The sequence below is a fragment of the Pinus tabuliformis genome, chromosome 3_1 (assembly GCF_031772625.1).
Source record: "Pinus tabuliformis cultivar Carrire ecotype Pingquan chromosome 3_1, CPIR1, whole genome shotgun sequence".
NCBI lineage: Eukaryota > Viridiplantae > Streptophyta > Pinopsida > Pinales > Pinaceae > Pinus > Pinus tabuliformis.
Window position 1 is genome coordinate 258,141,742 of NC_142301.1, and position 19,459 is coordinate 258,161,200.

A 19,459-nucleotide genomic window follows, 5' to 3' on the forward strand; every position below is an offset into this window, starting at 1 on the left:
CTTCACTTGGGAAGACAAAATGGAGTATTGGGTAAACATCTGGCATCCGATAATCTTTGAGGATGAGCTAGGGCATCCAAGACAAGAGTAGCCGTAGAGGACTAATATACTTTGAGGACTGGGAATCCAGGATAAGAATAGCCCTGATGGAACACGCCCTAAGAACCGTAGAAAAATCCAAAGTGAGGCAGTTAAACAATTCTCTTATCTTGACATTAACTTGTGATGTTTTTCATTATTATTATTTGTTCTTTCGAATTATCTTTTCTTATCATCAAGACTAATGCCAAGCAACAAAGAAAAAAGAGAACACAAGATGTAGGCACATTGTCAGGGAAAAACCCCACTCTAGGGGAAAACCCGATAAAAAGTCTTCCTTCAGTAGATTCAAAATGAGATGACCAAGACCGTTTACAACTTAGATCCAAACCTACCTCCCCATCCATTAAGTCAACCTTGTAATGTCATACTTTTAATTCTATGGTAGTTTGATCATGCCCCTGTAGCAATTAAGCCTCTTCACACTTCAGTCCTAGGTCCTTGTGATTTCACCAAACTTGCATTTTTTTAATAGCACTGAGCATTGAATTTCACTGTGATAGCACTGAATTTCCTGTGATAGCACCAAAACATTCATACTAAGATAGCACTGAACTCATTGTAGTAGCATCAAAAGATCCATACTGTGATAGCACTGAAATATTCATACTAAGATAGCATTGAATTCATTGTAGTAGCATCGAAAGATCCATACTGTGATAGCACCGAATTTTACTATGATAGCACCAAAATATTCTCACCCTGATAGCACCGAATTACTGTCCTTTTGGTTTCCATAGTAATCCGCATTGTCTTACAGTGATTGTACCAAACTTACTTCAAATATCTAAACTAATCTAGGCTTCTTCACTATAATACCGAAACTTGTCTCTGAAATTCTTATCCAAACTTCTTGTCTTGTCCTTAAAGCAAAGTCTTTATTCTTGTATATATAGTGGTTTGTCCATCATAAATGAGCTGACATGATCATCATGAAGAGATGTGTCTCTGTGTAGGCCGACATGTGTTCTTTTGAGGGAAGCCGACTTGATGAGGATTCTCTTTGAGGCCGACATCAAGGAGACTTTGATGGAGGAGGAGTTTTAACATGACAATATAGACTTTGACTCAAACTAACAATCCTAAAGCCTTCAATGGAGGCTTGACCTATGACAATTGACCCAAGCATGAAACCCATGCTTTAACAAGTCAATTCAATAATAATAAAAAATATTTTTGCTTTTCTTTTGACAAATACATTTCATTTTGACTCAAGTACAATTATGAAGACCGAACCTAGTTACATTCTTCAACACTCCCCCTTAACTAGGGAGGTATTCATATCTACATATAACCATAGGGGTACATGGAAGATCTCAAAACACATCATCTACAAAGAAGTTTAGGCACCACAATGCCATGGACTAGATTCATTACCAGAGTAATCTATCCATTGGTCTCTCAACAATCTAGGCACTGCAATGCCACGAACTAGATCCTTGACCAGGGCAATCTATCTGAGTGGGACTAAGATGGACTCAAGCTTTCAACCACTCTAGGTACCATCAGGCTTACTTGCTAACCATCAACCCAGGGATCCAGGTGCGTATCTGAGGTCAGAGCTCTATGAACAACGCCACCCTCCCTACTTCGGGATCCAGAGATCAACACAAAGTGTCGGCCAGATGTCCTCCCAAGCAATGCTTCACAAAGCCTCAACACTCCTCGATCCAACAGATCAAGAACAACAAATCTCTCCTGATCAAACTGTTCGGTAACCAACATGTTATCAAAAACTTTGAGAGATTTACCTATACAAACACAACCCCAATCAATAATATACATGTTCATAAATAAATACAAACCTCTGGGGTCTTTCGTACCACTAGATGTTGTTTCTCAATTTATCGTTGTAGGACTATCAACCAAATCTTTGACAAAAGATTCCTCAATCAAATTTTCTTTCATATTTCACATGCAACAACATATCCTCCAAAATGCATTCTCCAATCAAAACTATGATATGCCCTCCCTCTCAACCAAGGAGGTTCCTTCTATCCAGGCTCCCTCTTAATCTCAAGGAGATCTCTTCTATCTAGGTTCTGTCTTAACCTCAGGGAGATCTCTTCTATCCAGGCTCCCTCTTAACCTCAGGGAGATCTCTTCTTCTTATGACATTAGAGAATATTTCATGGCTTCCATCGTTATTATCAGAGTCATGCTTATCACATCTTACAATCATCTTCACCATCTTGAAGATGATGCACCTACACAACTTAGATAGCAAGTACAACCAAAACTATAGAAGCATGAGGTTAGCCATATCAAAATCTTATAATAACAGAAGAATTAAACATAATCAGCAAGAGATTATACTTCAATACTTCAACTTCTTGCCCAGGGTTTGTTAAACACTAAATCGCATCAACAACTCAAAATATTAAACTCATCTAGGGTTTCAATATTCTTTCAACGATATGACAAGTTCTTTCATATAGAAAACCCTATAAACAATTCAAACAAGTAATGTGTCTAACAATTATCAAAATTCATCTGTTATACTCCTCACTAGGATTTCATACATATCCTAGATTTCATACATGAGATTCAACAACGATCACAGCTTAATCAACAACATAACTAGCTTCTACTAGGGTTTGATGTACACCCTAGATTTATCATTTACACAATCTCAACAATCACTATATAAATTCATAGGTTCCAGATTGTCATATCATACATACTAGAGAATTTAACTACAAGGGTTTAACTGCAAAACCCTAGATTTCCCAAACAACATCATCCTAGAATATCAAACTTTAACTAGGGCTTGTTTCCAAACCCTAGGACTTATGACCATTAATAATTAGGTCAAGCACACATATCTAGGAATTCATTATCAGGCATAAGCACATCATATGTCAGACAATACATTAGACATATACCGACCTAGACCAGGCTAGGGATTCAACCAATGGACATATACCTAGGGTTTCATTCCTAGGACCTTACATTACAAGGGTTTTGCTTATAGACCCAACCAAACCCTAAATATCTAGGGTTTCATAACATAACAAAGCAAACCCTACATTACCAAAACCATCAAAGGTTCGGGATTTCAGACAACATCATTCAACCCTAACAAGTTAGGGTTTTCATGATCATGCCAAAACCCCAAACATGACATTATCATCAAAAACTTCAAATAGCATTTCCAATAACCCTAAGCAAGCTAGGGTTTCACACATTAACATTAGCATACCCTTAAGTTAGGGTTTTCCAGAGAACCTATCTAGGGTTCTATAAGAACAATCAAGGATGTAAGGAGGGTAGATTTATCAAGTGATGAATCACCCTAAACAAGAATCTTTATGATTCAAGACAACTAGACATAACGATGTTAGTAATGTAATGCAAATTACAAAAATAAGATGAACATACTTTTTATATTAAGAGAGTTTTTATAAGGTGTATAGTCTAAGACATACCTGGAGATTGACAAACCTTGGAAGGATTCCTTGAAGTGTCTTCTTTGTATTGAGCCATGATCTTTTATACCTATAATACATACTTACAAGCAAAACATGTGATACCAAGAACATGATTTAATTTCTCAAGTTAGATCTTCTACATAATCATGGAGGATGGAATCCTATGATATTGAAAATCAAGTTATTCCTTCTTCCAATCAATATTAGGACTTTTGCTTGACATCCTAGATTACTTATTAGGATTAAGGTTCTTGTATGTTATCTAGGGATTACATTCTTTTTACCCTAGACTAACTGTAAACTAGGACCATCTAAGATTAGATATATTACAAATCTAAAAGTGTACCTTGTATTTACATACCTCTGATTAGATAACTCATTAGACTTGTTGCAAGTGCATCTTGTTGAGTATGGAATACTTGCTTGATTTCCTTAAGTTGGTTCCTTGTGCTTGTACTTGATAGATCTCCATAGGCAGCTGTACCAAGTTCCATTCCTTCAATGAGTGGAAGACAAAATATACTTTTTCACTGCTTTGACCTTATCATTGCTTCAGCACTTAGTGCTTCACTATAAACATATCACTGAGCCTGAATCCTTCTTATGAAATCTATAGCGAAGTCATGACTGTGACTATGACTTTACCAAAAAACTATGAACCCAATTTCTGAAGTGATCGAGTTATCTCACTGTAGCTTACATCATACTGTAATCCTCATTTACTTCTGAGATTATATGTACTCAATGATCGAACTTGTCTCCTTGTGATTTTCACCAAAACTAATTCGAACTGTCTTGTTGAGGCTTGTACTTACCTTATACTTGTGATACTAGATGTCTCGAGTTCATCACTGCAACTTTTACGAATTCCTCACTGAAATTTGGTTTGAACTTCACTTGTTTTTGTGGATTATATCATTGTCCTGTGGAGCGAAGTTACATTTCTTCTAGACTGTGAGATCATCGAACCTTTCTCTCTGAAATGATTTGACTTTTTCACTGTGAAATTTTTGTTTCTCTCTGTCTCTTTAAGATATACCGAAATCCTCCTTCTTCAAGGTGTCTTGAAAAGACTGAACTAGCTCTCTGTAATCTTAATTCTATGAGCCCAGAGATGTCCTTAAGCTATGAACCTTTCACTGAGAATACTTCAAAGATGCATAAGCTCTGAAACCGGACTCGCTCTTAGAGGGCCACGTGTCCGAATCCGTTGAATCCGATACGATTCAACCTAAATTGAGTCCGGATTTCGTGACACATCGTCTCCAATTGGGACACGATCGAATCCGGATCGTGTCCCGATCGAACACATCGTGTCCTGAAATTCGGACATGAATCCGGAAAACTGGGACCCGCGCAACCAATAAAGGGCGGAAATGCCTCTTATTTTCATGATTTGTTGTCATTTCTTTTGCAATAGTTGAATTATGGGTTTGCTGTGAGGAGTTTGGATCAAGGAGCCAAGGGTTTGGAGCGTTTCAAGGAGATTCACGCAACAGGTAAGTGCATTTCCCCTCTATTTTTTTGCATTTGCATTACAACAGTTTGTATATGCATTTCTTTTACAAATTTGTGCATGTTTTGTTTATTTTTTTACAGTATTCATGGCTCAAACAAGGGCAGCAGGTAGGGGGCAAAGGAAGGGGAAGAATGTCCCCATTGGAGATAACCCTCCTCCCCCAATTTCATCAAAGTTTGCTACAAGTAATGTTGAGGGAAGACTTCCTCCTAAAGGTAACATTGAGAAATATCGTTTCTGGAAATATGTCACAAGAGAGGATGGGCCAAGTAGCAATGTGAAGGGAGGAGGCAATGTGAATTGGAGATGCCAATTTTGCCACAGTACTTTCACAAGCACATCTTTTCGTGTGAAAAGACATTTGTTGGCTTTACCAGGTTGTGGAGTTGGAGCTTGTACACAAGTTCCTTTACAAAAGAGGAAAGAAATGGAAAAAGAGTTCATTGTTGGTATGGCAAATGTGACTGCTAAATTAAAAAAAAAAAAAAAACCAAGAATGATGACCCCCTTCCATTTTTGAGTAAAGGCAGCGACAAATTTCCATTTGAGAGTTCTAGTGGGGGATAAGCAGCAAAAAGAAAGGCAATTTCACTTGGTCCAATGGACAAGATTTTTCAAAAAGAGAAACGGGAAGAGCTTGATCTTACCATTGCCTTTTTTCTATCAAAACTTCATATCCTTCAATGTTGCACGCTCACCTCTATTTATTGAGATGTGTCGAGCTCTAACTCACAAGGCCCCATCATGGTATGTGCCTCCTGGTTCAGAGAAGCTTAGAACCACATTGTTGATGAAGGCAAAAAAAGAGGTGCAAAAAATGCTTGAGCCTATTAAAGCATCATGGCCAACATCTGGGGTTAGCATTGTTTCTGATGGATGGACAGATCCAGCACGACACCCACTCATCAACTTCATGGTGTCTTCCTTGAATGGTCCAGTTTTCTTGAAAGCAGTGGATACACTTGGAGAATACAAGGATGCACAATATATGGGTGAGTTGTTTATTAAAGTTATTGAAGATGTAGGTGTTGATTCTTGTGTGCAAATCATTACAAATAATGCATCTGTTTGCAAGGTTGTTGGCATGATTGTGGAAGCTAAATATCCACAAGTGTTTTGGACACCTTGCATTGTCCATTCATTGAACTTAGCACTGAAATCCATTGCTTCTGATGTGCTTTGGATTGGTAACATTATTGAGGATGCACGACATATCCGTAACTTTGTACAAAATCATACAAATGCCCTCACTATCTACAAGGAGTACAACAATATATCATTGTTGAAGATTGCAGATACACGGTTTGCCTCTTCATTCATCATGTTGAAGAGGTTGAGGGAAGTCAAGACCGCTCTTGAGGCCATGGTTATTTCAGAGTTTTGGTCTTTTTGGAGAAAGACAAATCAACTAGCCTCTAAAAGAGTGAAGGACACAGTGCTAGATGATGCTTGGTGAGAGAGGGTAGATCTAATTATTCAGATCATGGACCCTATCATTTCTTTGCTTCGATTTGTAGATACAGACAAACCCATCCTAAGAGAGGTTTATTAGGGATGGGATTCCATGATTGAGTTTGTGAGGAGCATTATTCTACAGAGTGAGTGCCCCGACTATGAGACATCACCAGAGGCCTTATGTGGTACTATACAGGATATTCTTGTCAGCAGATGGGACAACAATTGCACACCTTTACATTGTTTGGCTCACTCATTGAACCAAAAATACTACAGCCATGAGTGGCTGAATGGTGGACCTTCCCGCGGATTCCCTCCTCACATGGATGGTGAAATTTCACAGGGAGGAAAGATGCATTCAAGCAGGTTTTTCAGGATAGAGCATTGCTTGATGAGGTGGAGGATGCCTTTGCGGAGTTTTCCACTGGCACTGGTCGATTTGCAGGATATGATGTGATTAGAGACAGGGGGGCTAAGAAGCCCTATTCTTGGTGGGAAAATCATGGGGCAACAAGCCCTCCTCTACAGCAGTTAGCCATGAGGCTCCTTTCTCGGGTGACTTTATCCTCTTGTTGCGAGAGGAATTGGAGCACATATGGGAATTTGTATAGTGTTAAGAAGAGCAGGCTTGAGCAGTCCAAGGCAAAGACAATGGTGTATGTGCACACCAACCTTCGTCTTATTTACAGGCAGAGGGAAGAGTGGTTGAAGGGAAAGACAAAGATGTGGGATGTCTTCCCTGATGATATGGGTCTGGACAACAGCGTTGAGTTGGCATTGGCCAACATGGATCTCAATGATCCAGTGCTAGAGCTTGTTAGATTTGATGATGGTGATACTGTAGAGGGGTCATCCTCCACACCAGCAGATGCAAAGACGACTTTGGATACAGGGGAGGAGGAGGATGCAGAGGAGAGCAGTGGTGACCATGATGATGAGGACAGTGATGCTGATTTTGATGATGACTATGAGGATTGATGACTCATGAGTCATGGGATACCTACTACCTTGAGGCTTGTATACTTGTAGTTGTTTTGTATTTTCTATTTCTATTGCCATTGCCATTGCACTACCTATGTAACACATTTTGATTTTGATGACTTAATGAGAAAACTACAATTGTCAGTGTCTTTATCTTACTATCTCGTCTCTCTCATATTGGATCATTGATGAATTGAATAGGTATTATGATTTACCATTTATGGATTTAGAATTTATGATTCATTGATTTATCATTTATGTGAAATGTATTTGAATTTTGTATGTACTATGCATGCTATAATGTTACTAACTTACTTTGTAAATAGTAAAACTTACATCTAGATGAAGATCTATGTTTGAAATCAATGAATTTGTATTATTAATGAGAATTTTTGTAAGAAATATCTAAATTTTTATATATCTATCTATCTATATATATATATATATATATATATATATATATATATATATATATAACGTATCCGAATGTGTCCTGTTTCGGGGGGTCAACATGTCTGAATCCGACACTCGAATCCCCATATCCGATGAATCCTGAATCCACATGTCAAGTTACTTAGTGCATAAGTGATCTTCAAACTGCCTTTGATCATGACCTAGCTCTGATACCATGTTGAGAAATCCAAAGTGAGGCAGTTAAACGATTTCTCTTATCTTGACATTAACTTGTGATGTTTTTCATTATTATTATTTGTTCTTTCGAATTATCTTTTCTTATCATCAAGACTAATGCCAAGCAACAAATATAAAAGAGAACACAAGATGTAGGCACACTGCCAAGGCAAAACCCCACTCTAGGGGAAACTCGATCAAAATTCTTCCTTCAGTAGATTCAAAATGAGACGACCAAGACCCTTTACAACTTAGACCCAAAACTAACTCCATCCATCAAGTCAGCCTTGTCATGTCATACTTTTAATTCTATGGTAGTTTGATCATGCTCCAGTAGCAATTAAGCCTCTTCACACTTCAGTCCCGGGTCCTTGTGATTTCACCAAACTTGCATTTTTGTAATACCATTGAGCATTGAACTTCACTGTGATAGCACTGAATTGCCTGTGATAGCACCGAAACATTCATATTGAAATAACACTGAATTCATTGTAGTAGCATCGAAAGATCCATACTATGATAGCACCTAATTTTACTATGATAGCATCGAAATATTCTCACTATGATAACACCAAATTATTGTCCTTTTGGTTTCTACTGTAATCCGCATTGTCTTACAGTGATTGTACGAAACTTAATTCAAAGATCTAAACTAATCTGAGCTTCTTCATTGTAATACCGAATCTTGTCTCTGAAATTCTTAGAACTTCTTGTCTTCTCCTTAGAGCAAAGTCTTTATGCTTGTATATCTAGTGGTTTGTCCATCATAAATGAGCTGACATGATCATCATGAAGAGATGTGTCTCTTTGTAGGCCGGCATGTGTTCATTTAAGGGAAGCCAACTTGATGAGAATTCTCTTTGAGGCGGACATCAAGGAGACTTTGATGGAGGAGGAGTTTTAACATGACAATATAGATTTTGACTCAAACTATCAATCCTAAAGCCTTCAGTGGAGGCTTGACCTATGACAATTGACCCAAGCATGAAACCCATGCTTTAACAAGTCAATTCAATAATAATAATATCAATATTTCTGCTTTTCTTTTGACAAATACATTTCATTTTGACTCAAGCACAATTATGAAAACCGAACCTAGTTACATTCTTCAACAAGAATTTGGGTCGGGTATGTTCCGAGAGTGACAATGATGGTGGTGTTTATACATCATTGGTCTAGCCATCATTGTGCTCAGATCTCGTGGAGAGATAAAGCTGTTAGTCAAGGCCTTCCCATGTGGAAATGCTGGGTGATATAATGCTAAACAGATGGGTTACCAATTCGACTCTTCTTATGAGAAATGCTTCAGATTGAGAATGACCAAGTACCATTATGAATACCTCCCTAGTTAAGAGGGAGTGTTGAAAAGTGTAACTAGGTTCGGTCCTTATAATGTCATGTGTAATTGTGATTTTATGTAATTGATGAAAAGAAGAAAAATAAAATTATTATTGTAATGTTTGTCTAATGGGTTTCATGAACAAGGAATTTTATTTTTAGTAATGGCTCCCATTGTGAGCCTTTATGTTTTGTCATCTAGTCATAAAAATCAAATTGAATCAATGTCATGTATGAAGGACACTTCTTGGGCATGTTACATTTTGTATGAGTCATTAAATAAGTATGAAAGCCCTCCAAGACAAGCACAAGACCTCTCCTTCAAGTCAGCTTCAAAATAGAATAAATGATCTCCTCCAAATGACATGTCGGCTCATCCTCCAACAAGTCGGCTTATTTGATGAGCAAACAACTATAAATATGGCAACTTGACCTCATTTCAAAAGCAAGGATTTTCGATTAAGGTCTGATGTTAGTAAGTGGTGTGAAGGTCAACGAAAGGGAGCCTTATGGTCAACGAAAAGAAGGGAAGGAGGAACGATGTCCCTAGCATTGTTTTGGGTGTGTTTTGAGGGTTGAAGTCATCCACACGTGCAAGGAATATTTGTTGTCCAAATTGTAAAAAGAAGCTGAAGTATAACAGTGATATTTGAGGACAACTCAAGGAGAAAGTCAAGGTGATACTCAAGTTGAATTCAAGGAGAACAAGTCTACTTCTAGATCAAGGAAAACCAAAGGGTCTAAGTTGGTCCATCTACATGAGCTAGGGTTTTTGATCTAGGACCGAAAGTTGCAGGTTTGTCCCTAGGAACCAAGACTTAGAAAGATAGTCGAGAAGGAGGAAAAATCGTGAAGTGTGTCTATTGTAATATTCCTAACCCAGAATATCCCTCAAAACCCCAGCAAACTCCAACCAAATACGTGCAAATGATATAGAAACCCAGAAGTAATAAATAATAGTGAAACAACATATAATAACATAAATCGGAAATATAAGAAGATACACAAGAAATGTAGCAAGAAAGGCTAAGCCATTTTATTATACTGAGCAATAAAATGAGTATATGGCACCTCAACTTGCACAAGGCAAGTGAAGAAATACTCTCAGAATGACAAGAATGGCCTCTCTGCGTGGATGTTGTTGCTGTGCTGCTGCTGCTGTTAGAGAACAAATGATGATTCGGGGCTGCTCCCTCCTCGGAAAAAGTTGAAACTCTGGATTTGGGCTCTACTCAAGAAACCCAGAAAAACCCAGAAAGCTTTTCTGGAATGGCCAACCCCTGAAAAACACCCTCTTGGGGTTCTGCGCAGTTCCCCAATGCCCTGCACTGCCACTGAGGAAAACCCCTCCAAACTCTGCTTGAAACACTGCTAGAAACCCTGCCAAAATCCTCCAATGGGATAAGAACTGGACCCCTGCTCAATCTCCCTGCATAAATCCACCTGCAAACCCCAATCCAGCACTGCAACCAAAAAGAACTGTGTTCCTCTCCAAGTGCTGCGCAGTCCTCCAAAAAGCTGATGAGACCAATGTTGTACGAAGCGGGGACGAAGCAGGGACATTTTTTGGAAGCAGGGATGCGGAAGCGTCATTTTCCAAAAATCTAGGAAGCGAAGCGTCCGCGGAAGCGTCTGCTATATATATATATATTTTTGCATTTATACTCAAAACAAACATCCCAAATACCAAATTAATTGTAGAAGACATGAAAACATGCATATTTTTGCATAAATCAAGATAGATATGGCATCCATGATTCCATTGTAGTTACTAGTATGTACAACAATCATCTATATTCTAGCTATTACAAACATACATCAAATTTTTAAGCATATTATAAAACATAAAACATTTAAGCATATTATAAAACATAAAACATAGAGCATATTATGATTTATCTAGCAAGTGAGCAAGTGTCAACATTTGTCATGTCCAAAATTCAAATAATAATGTTTACAAAATATGTCACTTGGTCACCGCCAAGACAAAAAAGGTTCAAAATTCAAATTCACAAGCCTACAAGTCTAATGAGTAATCTATGACAAAAAGTAGTAGATTGTGAATATATCTACTAATCTCTCCTCCTTCCACCACGAAGAGAACGTGGCGGCGGGCCTCCACGTGGTGGCAATGAAGAAGATGGTGCCTGTGGAAGTTGTGGCACTGAAACTGATGAAGAAGAACCCCCTGCTGTTGGTGTTGAACCATGGAACCTAGGGACCAAGGGACCAGATGGGGGTGGGGGTGGAATATCAACACGATCATCATCATCCTGGAATCGCTCAAAAAATTCATGCAAAAAAAGAAAAACACTAATTAACAAAAAAATTAAAAACATGAATTAGAGAAATGCTTTATAAGGAAAAATTGGAAAATTCATACCACAATGGACATACCTAGATAAGAGCATCCTCTAATTGCTCTAATTGCAACACTCCATCCTCCAAATTGGGCTCCTCTGGATTCTTGTCCCAAATCAACAGGTCTTTATTAGACTTTGCATCTTCACAGTAATGGGACAACAATCGCAAGCTGTAATGAACATAAACCAAGCTCTCTGCCTGGTCTAAACTCAACCTGTTCCTTTTAACACTGTGGATGAAAGAATAAGAGCTCCAACACCTCTCTGTAGAATAAGTGTTTATCACCTATGATAGCACCCGCAATGCCAAAGCCTGTAGAAGTGGAGTACCCCCTCCATGCATGTTCCACCACTCAAGAGAAGAAAAAGTCTCTCGATCTTTAATTGCATGCATGCTCCCAAATGGACCAGTGTTAAGCGTATAGTTGCTCACCTGTCTCCGTACCAATGCAGCCTCCTCCTCATCAGGGATTAATTTACTCAATGCAACCATATATTTTCTGTGAACCTCTTGATCTTGGTGTGGTTTTCTCCTGCTTCCCCCCCCCCAGGTGCTGGTGTTGAAAGCCATGATGGATGATAGTATTTAGGTGTCAAAACATATGCTAATGCATGCAATGGAACATTTATCATTTTCCATCGGTTTTCCACCTCTGCACGAATATAATTGTGCAAGGTGGTATCTCTAGGCTCAACAATGTCTTTAATCTGCCCCAACATGCTATCCATTTGCTCAGACACCTCCCCAATTACTAGTTGATCTGAATCTGCAAACTTGATCATGTAATAAATTGGTTTGGTGAATTGCAAAACATATTTAACCTGTGCCCAAAAGTAACTGTCAAGAACAGTGTCCTTGACTGCATTAGCACCATCTATGTCAGTGTTAATTTCATCCCATGATTCAACACACACTAGATTAGTTAAATCTTGTCTCACCTTCACTAGCCGCCTAAAGGTGAGGTAATAACTAGCAAATCTTGTCTTTGCAATTTTAAGCAACTGCAACTTGGAGTAAGTGCCATAGAAGTAGTTTACCCTTGTATGCCCTGTGATGAATTTAATGAGTTGCTTCCCTCTCCTGTAAAGCTCAGTAATCCACCCACATTCTTTGTGCTTCACAATATCATGCATCAAAAGGTTCAATGTGTGAACCAGGCACCCAGACCAAAAGATGCGTGGATAAGTACGCTCAATAATTTTTCATGCTGCCTTACAATTTGTTGTATTATCTGTGATCACTTGAACCACATTATTTGGACCAACATCTTTGATTGATTTCAATAGGAGATCTGCAATGTTTTGTGCAGATGCAGTGATGGAGGAGGAGTCATGACATGTAATAAATACTGCACCACTAGAAGAAACACCAAGAACATTTATCAAATGTTGGTTTCTAATATTTGTCCACCCATCTGATACAATGGATACGCCAGAATCTACCCACTCATTTGTAAAACGTGTCAAAGCTCTTTGAACCTTAGCTTTTTCTCTTTCTAATAACACTGTTCTAGCTTTCTCATAGTTGGGGGCCTTGTATCCTTTTGGGGCTTCATTGATGGCCTTTACCATTTCATGCCAATAGGGAGAGCGAAGCACATCGAATGGTACACTGCAAGCACAAAGAAAACGGACTATCTTTCCATCCACATCATCCCTCCCAACGACATTAAGGAAATCCCCTATTGTTCTTTTACCTCCAGAGCTTGCAGAAGTACCATGAGGAGATGAGCAGCTACCAAATTTAGAGGTTGCACCTGATTCATAATGAGTTTTTTGTTTCTTGTTTTTTTTTTGTGCAACCTCCTCTATTTGGATGTATTTTCTTCTTTCTTCAGTTGAAATGTTTGGGCAAATTTGTACCCCCACAGGACCCTTTTTTTCATCACTGTCCAGCACCCCACAAAGATGCCTCCTCACACGGGTATATGAACCACAATATGGTTTTCCTCCATGACAACCATGAGGGCACACAAATCTGTAAGATCCACCACCCTTTCCCCCATCAAGTTTGGTCACATAGTTCCACAAGGGTGTTAATGTAGCTTTCCCATCTTGTGTTTCAGTGTCCCCTTCAGGTTCATCCCCTTCCTCTTCAAACCCTTCCTCCTCATCATACATTGGGTCACTCATATTGGGACCACTGTCCTCTTGTGTTTCTTCCCTTCTATTCCTATTCCCCTTTGCCATCATTAAAACCAAGAGTGGAATGATACATAGAAGCCAAAAGAACACCATCTTGGAATATGGATATAGGTGGTGGACAACCTGTAAGTAAAGGAGCAAGTAGAAACAATGGGAAAGAGTAGGAGAGGGAGGAGAAAAATACAAAAAAATTGTCAAAAAAATAAGGGAGTTTGGGGTTTGAACTTACCTCTTTAGCTCTTGTAGATGAAGTCCTCCAAGCTCTTGCTCCAAGCTCCTCCTCCTTCTCCTAGCTCCTCCTCCTTCACTCCTCCAAGCTCTCCTCTCTTCTCCTCTCCTTTCCTCTCTTCTCTTCTCCTCTCCTCTCTTCTCTTCTCCAACTCTCATAAACTCAAAGTGAGAAAATGAGGAATGAATGGGGGCTTTATTCTCTTCATTCCTCACCTTAACCTCACTCTAACCTCACCCTAACCCACCCCCTTTATGCTAAGTTAACATAAATTAAAAAAAAATGATTTTTTGCCTTGCGCGCGGCCTCTTCCGGAAGCGTACGCTTCCTCCTCCAAAGCACCATGCTTCTGACGCCCGAAGCGTCGTACAAAGCGCGCTTCGGAGGCCTGGAAGCGGCGCTTCCGTACCACGCTTCCGAATTTCCAGGAAGCGGCAAAAAATTCGGAAGCGACGCTTCTGAATTTCGGAAGCGCGCTTCCGTACGGGACGCACTTCGGGGCTTAGAACCGGGGGGGGGGGCTTCGTACAACATTGGATGAGACTGCTGCTGAAATGATAATAAAACTACTGCTGAAATACCGATGGAAATACCTTGCCCAAGCAGGCACTTGAAGTCCCCTGGGGCTAAGGGTGAGATCTCCGAACGGAGACACTCAATGCACTAAACAGTTCTGCAGACCAGCTAAACAGCCAGCGTGCTCAGAAGTCAAAACGACTAGCTCAAAATACACATAACTGAATGATCCCAAAATGAGGGGGCTCCTATCTATTTTACAGCCTCTGCCTCTCACAATCCCTAGGCTCACCTCCTCCTGCGTGATTCCCCTCTTGCCACGTGTTCTTTTCTTCCTGTGCAGTTCCTCCATGTGTCTGTGTGGGCTCCATTTATGCGTCCCCCTTTGGCCCCCTTGGCTCCCCTTTAAGTCACAAAGTTGTGCAACCTAGGAAGTGACTTTTTATTCTAAAGTGAGTTATGTTCCCCCTTTCTCACTTTTTATTTACAAATAACTATAGAAGGCAAAAACTGAACAAAATTGAATATTCCAATTAGCCATAGCTAATTAGGAATATTACATCTATTGTTGACACAAGGAGGAGGAAATTCATCAAAGAAGGTTTGTGACTTGGTCTTGGAGTGGCAAATAAGTCAAGGGTCTTGGTCTTGATATTCGTCAATTGGAATCTCTATAAGAAGAAGAATTTGTTCGGGTTTTCCTCTCAAGTGGAAGAGGTTTTGGCTCTAGCTTATAGCCTATATTTTGTGTCTCTTGTCTCCTTATGGTTCATGCATTGGTAGTTGTTTGATGAAGAATAATACTATACTAACATAAGTAAAAGAATATCCCAATCTAAGAAGTAAAAATCATTCACAAACAGTTACTAATAGGCTCAAGTACTCTTGAATGAAGTCCAAAACATCATTTTGTCGAGTGTGATTTCCAACCTGACTTCCCATGCAACAAAGTTAGATGAGTCACCCAACTCATGCTCCTTGAAGAAAGAGGAAGACATTTTCACCGAAAGATTTTTCCCTCTTTCGATCAACTGCTAGAAAATGGATGCTCTTGCTCTACGTCTCTTGTGCTTGTCTTCACCTCAGCTCTAAAACAATGTTAATTTTTCATCAATTTGTTTTATGTTGCAACTATTACTTCAGCGATATCCAATAGCATCCAATTTAACAATTTACTTCTTCAATTATCCAATGACAGTAGAGCAATAGTAGATAGAAAAATTAGACAAATGCACAATGAAAGACAGCCAAGAGACACAATACTTGGTCAATGACCAGGGAAAACCCCACTAGGGGGAAAACCCTTGCAAATCTTCTTCTATTAGATTGTCTTCAAATGTTCAGCAGAGAGAGTACATCATCCAAGAGTCAAAGTCAAACTTTGACTAGCCAATATCCAATATCCAAAAAAATCAATATACCAATGTCAAAGATGATGAGGAAGAGTAAAATCTGGTCAACTGTCAAATCTGCAAAAAGTCAACAACAGTTGACTGCCTTAATGAGTCAAGTCAACAACAGTCAAATCAAGGTCAAATCTGCTCCAATTTAATTCAGTCAATGCCCAGTCAACGCAGCCTCTTTTGCTAGTCAAGGATTAGTTAAAAGAGCTCCAAAAACTTAAGTCAACCTTGGTCAATGGATAGAGAAATTTTGATGTCACCGGCAATTTTCTGCGGCAAACCAGAAAGTCAACAACAATCAAACTGCTCTAAATTCCTCGATTTTGGTGTCCTTCAATGCGGCCTGCAAAAATCGAATTTTTCCACCCAAAACCGAAGTCAAATGATGTCTATTTCACCCTGGTCAACGCTGGTCAACACCCTGCAACAGACCTGCAATTATCCTGCAACTCGGCCCAATCAGAAACAACCATCTGTCCTTCGCAAGAGAGATAAATCCTTCCAATCTGAGCTGTACAAACCAATCAGAATAGGAGAGAGAAGATGTCATGTGAGGTGATGAAGTGCCAAATGTTGTTTGAGGTCTCTTGTATTTATACGAATTCATGTAGGTGAAAAAGACACGTCCTTTGGCCTTCTTGAGCCTACATGTCGTTGTAGCCACCCTTGACAATTTGCACGAGTGGGTTTTAATTCAAAAAAACACTTTTCCTTGACTGATTTGAGTGATCTTTAGGTCGATTTTGCTCCTCTTGAAACGAGGAATTGAATGCAATGGTTATCTTCATCAAATGAGCTGTCCAAAGTGGAATTTGACCTTAGTTGTATAATTCAACAGTTGGGCTCATAACGTATATGAGATTCTTATTCATTCATGATATTTTAGACATCTATTGATATTATACATTGTTTGGACATGGCTTTATTGAATATCAATGAAAATTGGTTTCTTTATTCAATATATGTGTATATCTTTATTTATTGTATTCACTGATTTTTTCCCGATTCGATCAAAACTCTTCGCTCTTTTCCCTCGTTGATTTATTGTAAATTATGAGTCTGGTAACATTGGTATTTTGTCATCAAATGCATTTTAGGATGTGGAAATCAAAAGAAGTCGGCACTAATTTCAAATTTACTCTAGCTATACATGTTCATATTAATTTTGAATTTTCTAAACTTACAAACAGGGATAACTGAAATTGTATAAAACTGAAAATAATGGAAATGGGAAATTGAAACAATGAACAAATAACTTATCCAAAAACTCACCAGAAGGAATCTGTGTATGCAGAAGCGTCTTTGCATCTACCTGATTGCTTGTATCCAACATTGAAGGTGGAATAGATTGGGATGAAACCACCTTGCGTCCTCTTTTCTTGTTACCAAAACTGTATGCATCAAGTTGTTTCTGAAGCTTTTCTACCTTCTCCTATTGAACATGGGAAGAAAAGTTGCCAAATAATCAACTTCATAGCTATAAAAACATTATAAATGCATAAGGTACACTTTAAACTGGGAAATAAATTCTTACATAAAGAAAAGAACAATTATCTCTGTTAACACTCAGGTTCTCACTTCATGTAATAGTTCCAACCATAAGTGTAAAGACCCCAAGGGTGACTTTACCCACAGTCATATTGGTAGCCGTATCTCTCTCTTTTGGCTAGCTCGGCTAGCTCTCCTCCAGATCAAGGGGGAAATTCCTAAGGCAATCTGAGTCCAACAATGTATGAAGTAAAAAGGGTTATCTAGTTTTAAGGTTTGGTTGTAGCAAGTGAAATTCCAGATTTGTACTTTATGACATTTAGCTCAATTAAAGAATATAAAACAGCAAATATTTCTTAAGCTAATTAGCAAATCCAATGTCAAATATGGTGCTGGATATAATAGATTTGCATGCAGCAATTTAAAGTCTAATTTAGGGTAACAAAGTGAGGGCTTATTTGACTTGAGGAACTACCTGAAATAGAGCATTTTCTGCTGTTAATTTTCAAATTGCAAAACAGAAAATAAAATTGGATCTTTTACGAGTTTTTTGGTGGCTGAAAAAGGAGAATTAGTGCCTTTGTTTCCAGATTGAGCTATGGGGTCAGATGGGCCTCTTAGAGAGTTGTTTTAACAAAGTTTTAGAGACAAACGTAGCTGCAAATTGCATGCTACAGCAGTCCTAAGTTGGCTAGAAATTACTGTCAAGAAACTTAATTGTATTTAAATTCCTTCATTAAATTATCGGCTGGCATTAAATTATCCCAGAGGCAGAAGGCCACCGCGAAGTTGACGAACCACAGATAGAGAATCCAGACATCACCGCACCATTGAAAATTAGACAAGTGAACATCGGCACAGAGGCGGAGCCGAAATTTGCGAAGATTGGAGATTACTGGGATGATACCACAGTAGATAAGGTCGCCGAGTTGCTCCGTGAATACCAGGATTTGTTCCCCACCAAATTTTCAGACCTAAAAAGTATCATAGGAGACTTGGGCATAATGAAGATTACCTTGAAGCCAGACGTGAAGCTGATTAAGCAGAGGCCATATCGCCTTAATCCCAAGTATAAAGAAAAGATACGCTTAGAGTTGGACAAGATGCTTGCAGCGGGTATTATTGAACCGGTGGAGGAATCTGATTGAGTGAGTCCAATGGTCGTTCAAGAAAAGAAGCAGAGGGATGAAATAAGAATTTGCGTAGATCTCAGGAAGCTTAACGATGCTTGCATTCATGATCCTTTTCCAACGCCTTTCATAGATGAAGTACTCGATAATGTTGGAGGACAGGAATCATATACATTCATTGATGCGTTCTCTGGATACCATCAAATAAAGATCGCACCAGAAGACAGGAGTAAAACCACCTTCGCGATGGAGTGGGGATATTTACAGCATACAATGATGCCATTCGGGCTTAAGAATGCGTCGGCGATCTTCTCACGCGTAGTCATCGCGACATTCAAAGAATTCATTCACAAGTTCTTGGAGGTATATTTTGATGATTGGACAGTGTTTGGGCTAGTAAAGCACCATGTAGCCAGTGTGCACATGATGTTGGATACATGCCGAAGGTATCATATTGCGCTAAACCTGAAGAAATGCTTGTTGCGTCCCTTTTGGAATCTTGCTGGGTCATGTGGTATGCAGGCAAGGACTTATGGTGGACCCTGCTAAGATCGCGGTAATAATTAATTTGGAGGCACCAAGAAGTGTTAAACAGCTGCGCGCAACACTGGGCCACACTAGGTACTATCGGAAGTTCATCAAAAGTTATGCTCAGATTACCGCGCCTATGGAAAAGCTACTGAAAAAGGACGCTACATTCTGTTGGGATGAAGAATGTCAGCGGAGCCTAGA

General features: G+C 39.1%; 1 protein-coding gene across 1 annotated transcript in view; it reads right to left on the reverse strand.

Annotated features, from left to right (window-relative positions):
* The window catches only part of LOC149186782 (U2 small nuclear ribonucleoprotein auxiliary factor-like protein), a 287,216-nt gene that overhangs the window by 26,046 nt on the left and 241,711 nt on the right, over positions 1–19,459 (reverse strand). Inside the window, exon 5 of the mRNA XM_089411123.1 lies at positions 17,382–17,541. Within this exon, the coding sequence (XP_089267249.1) occupies positions 17,382–17,541 (160 nt within the window). The remainder of the gene's footprint in view (positions 1–17,381; positions 17,542–19,459) is intronic.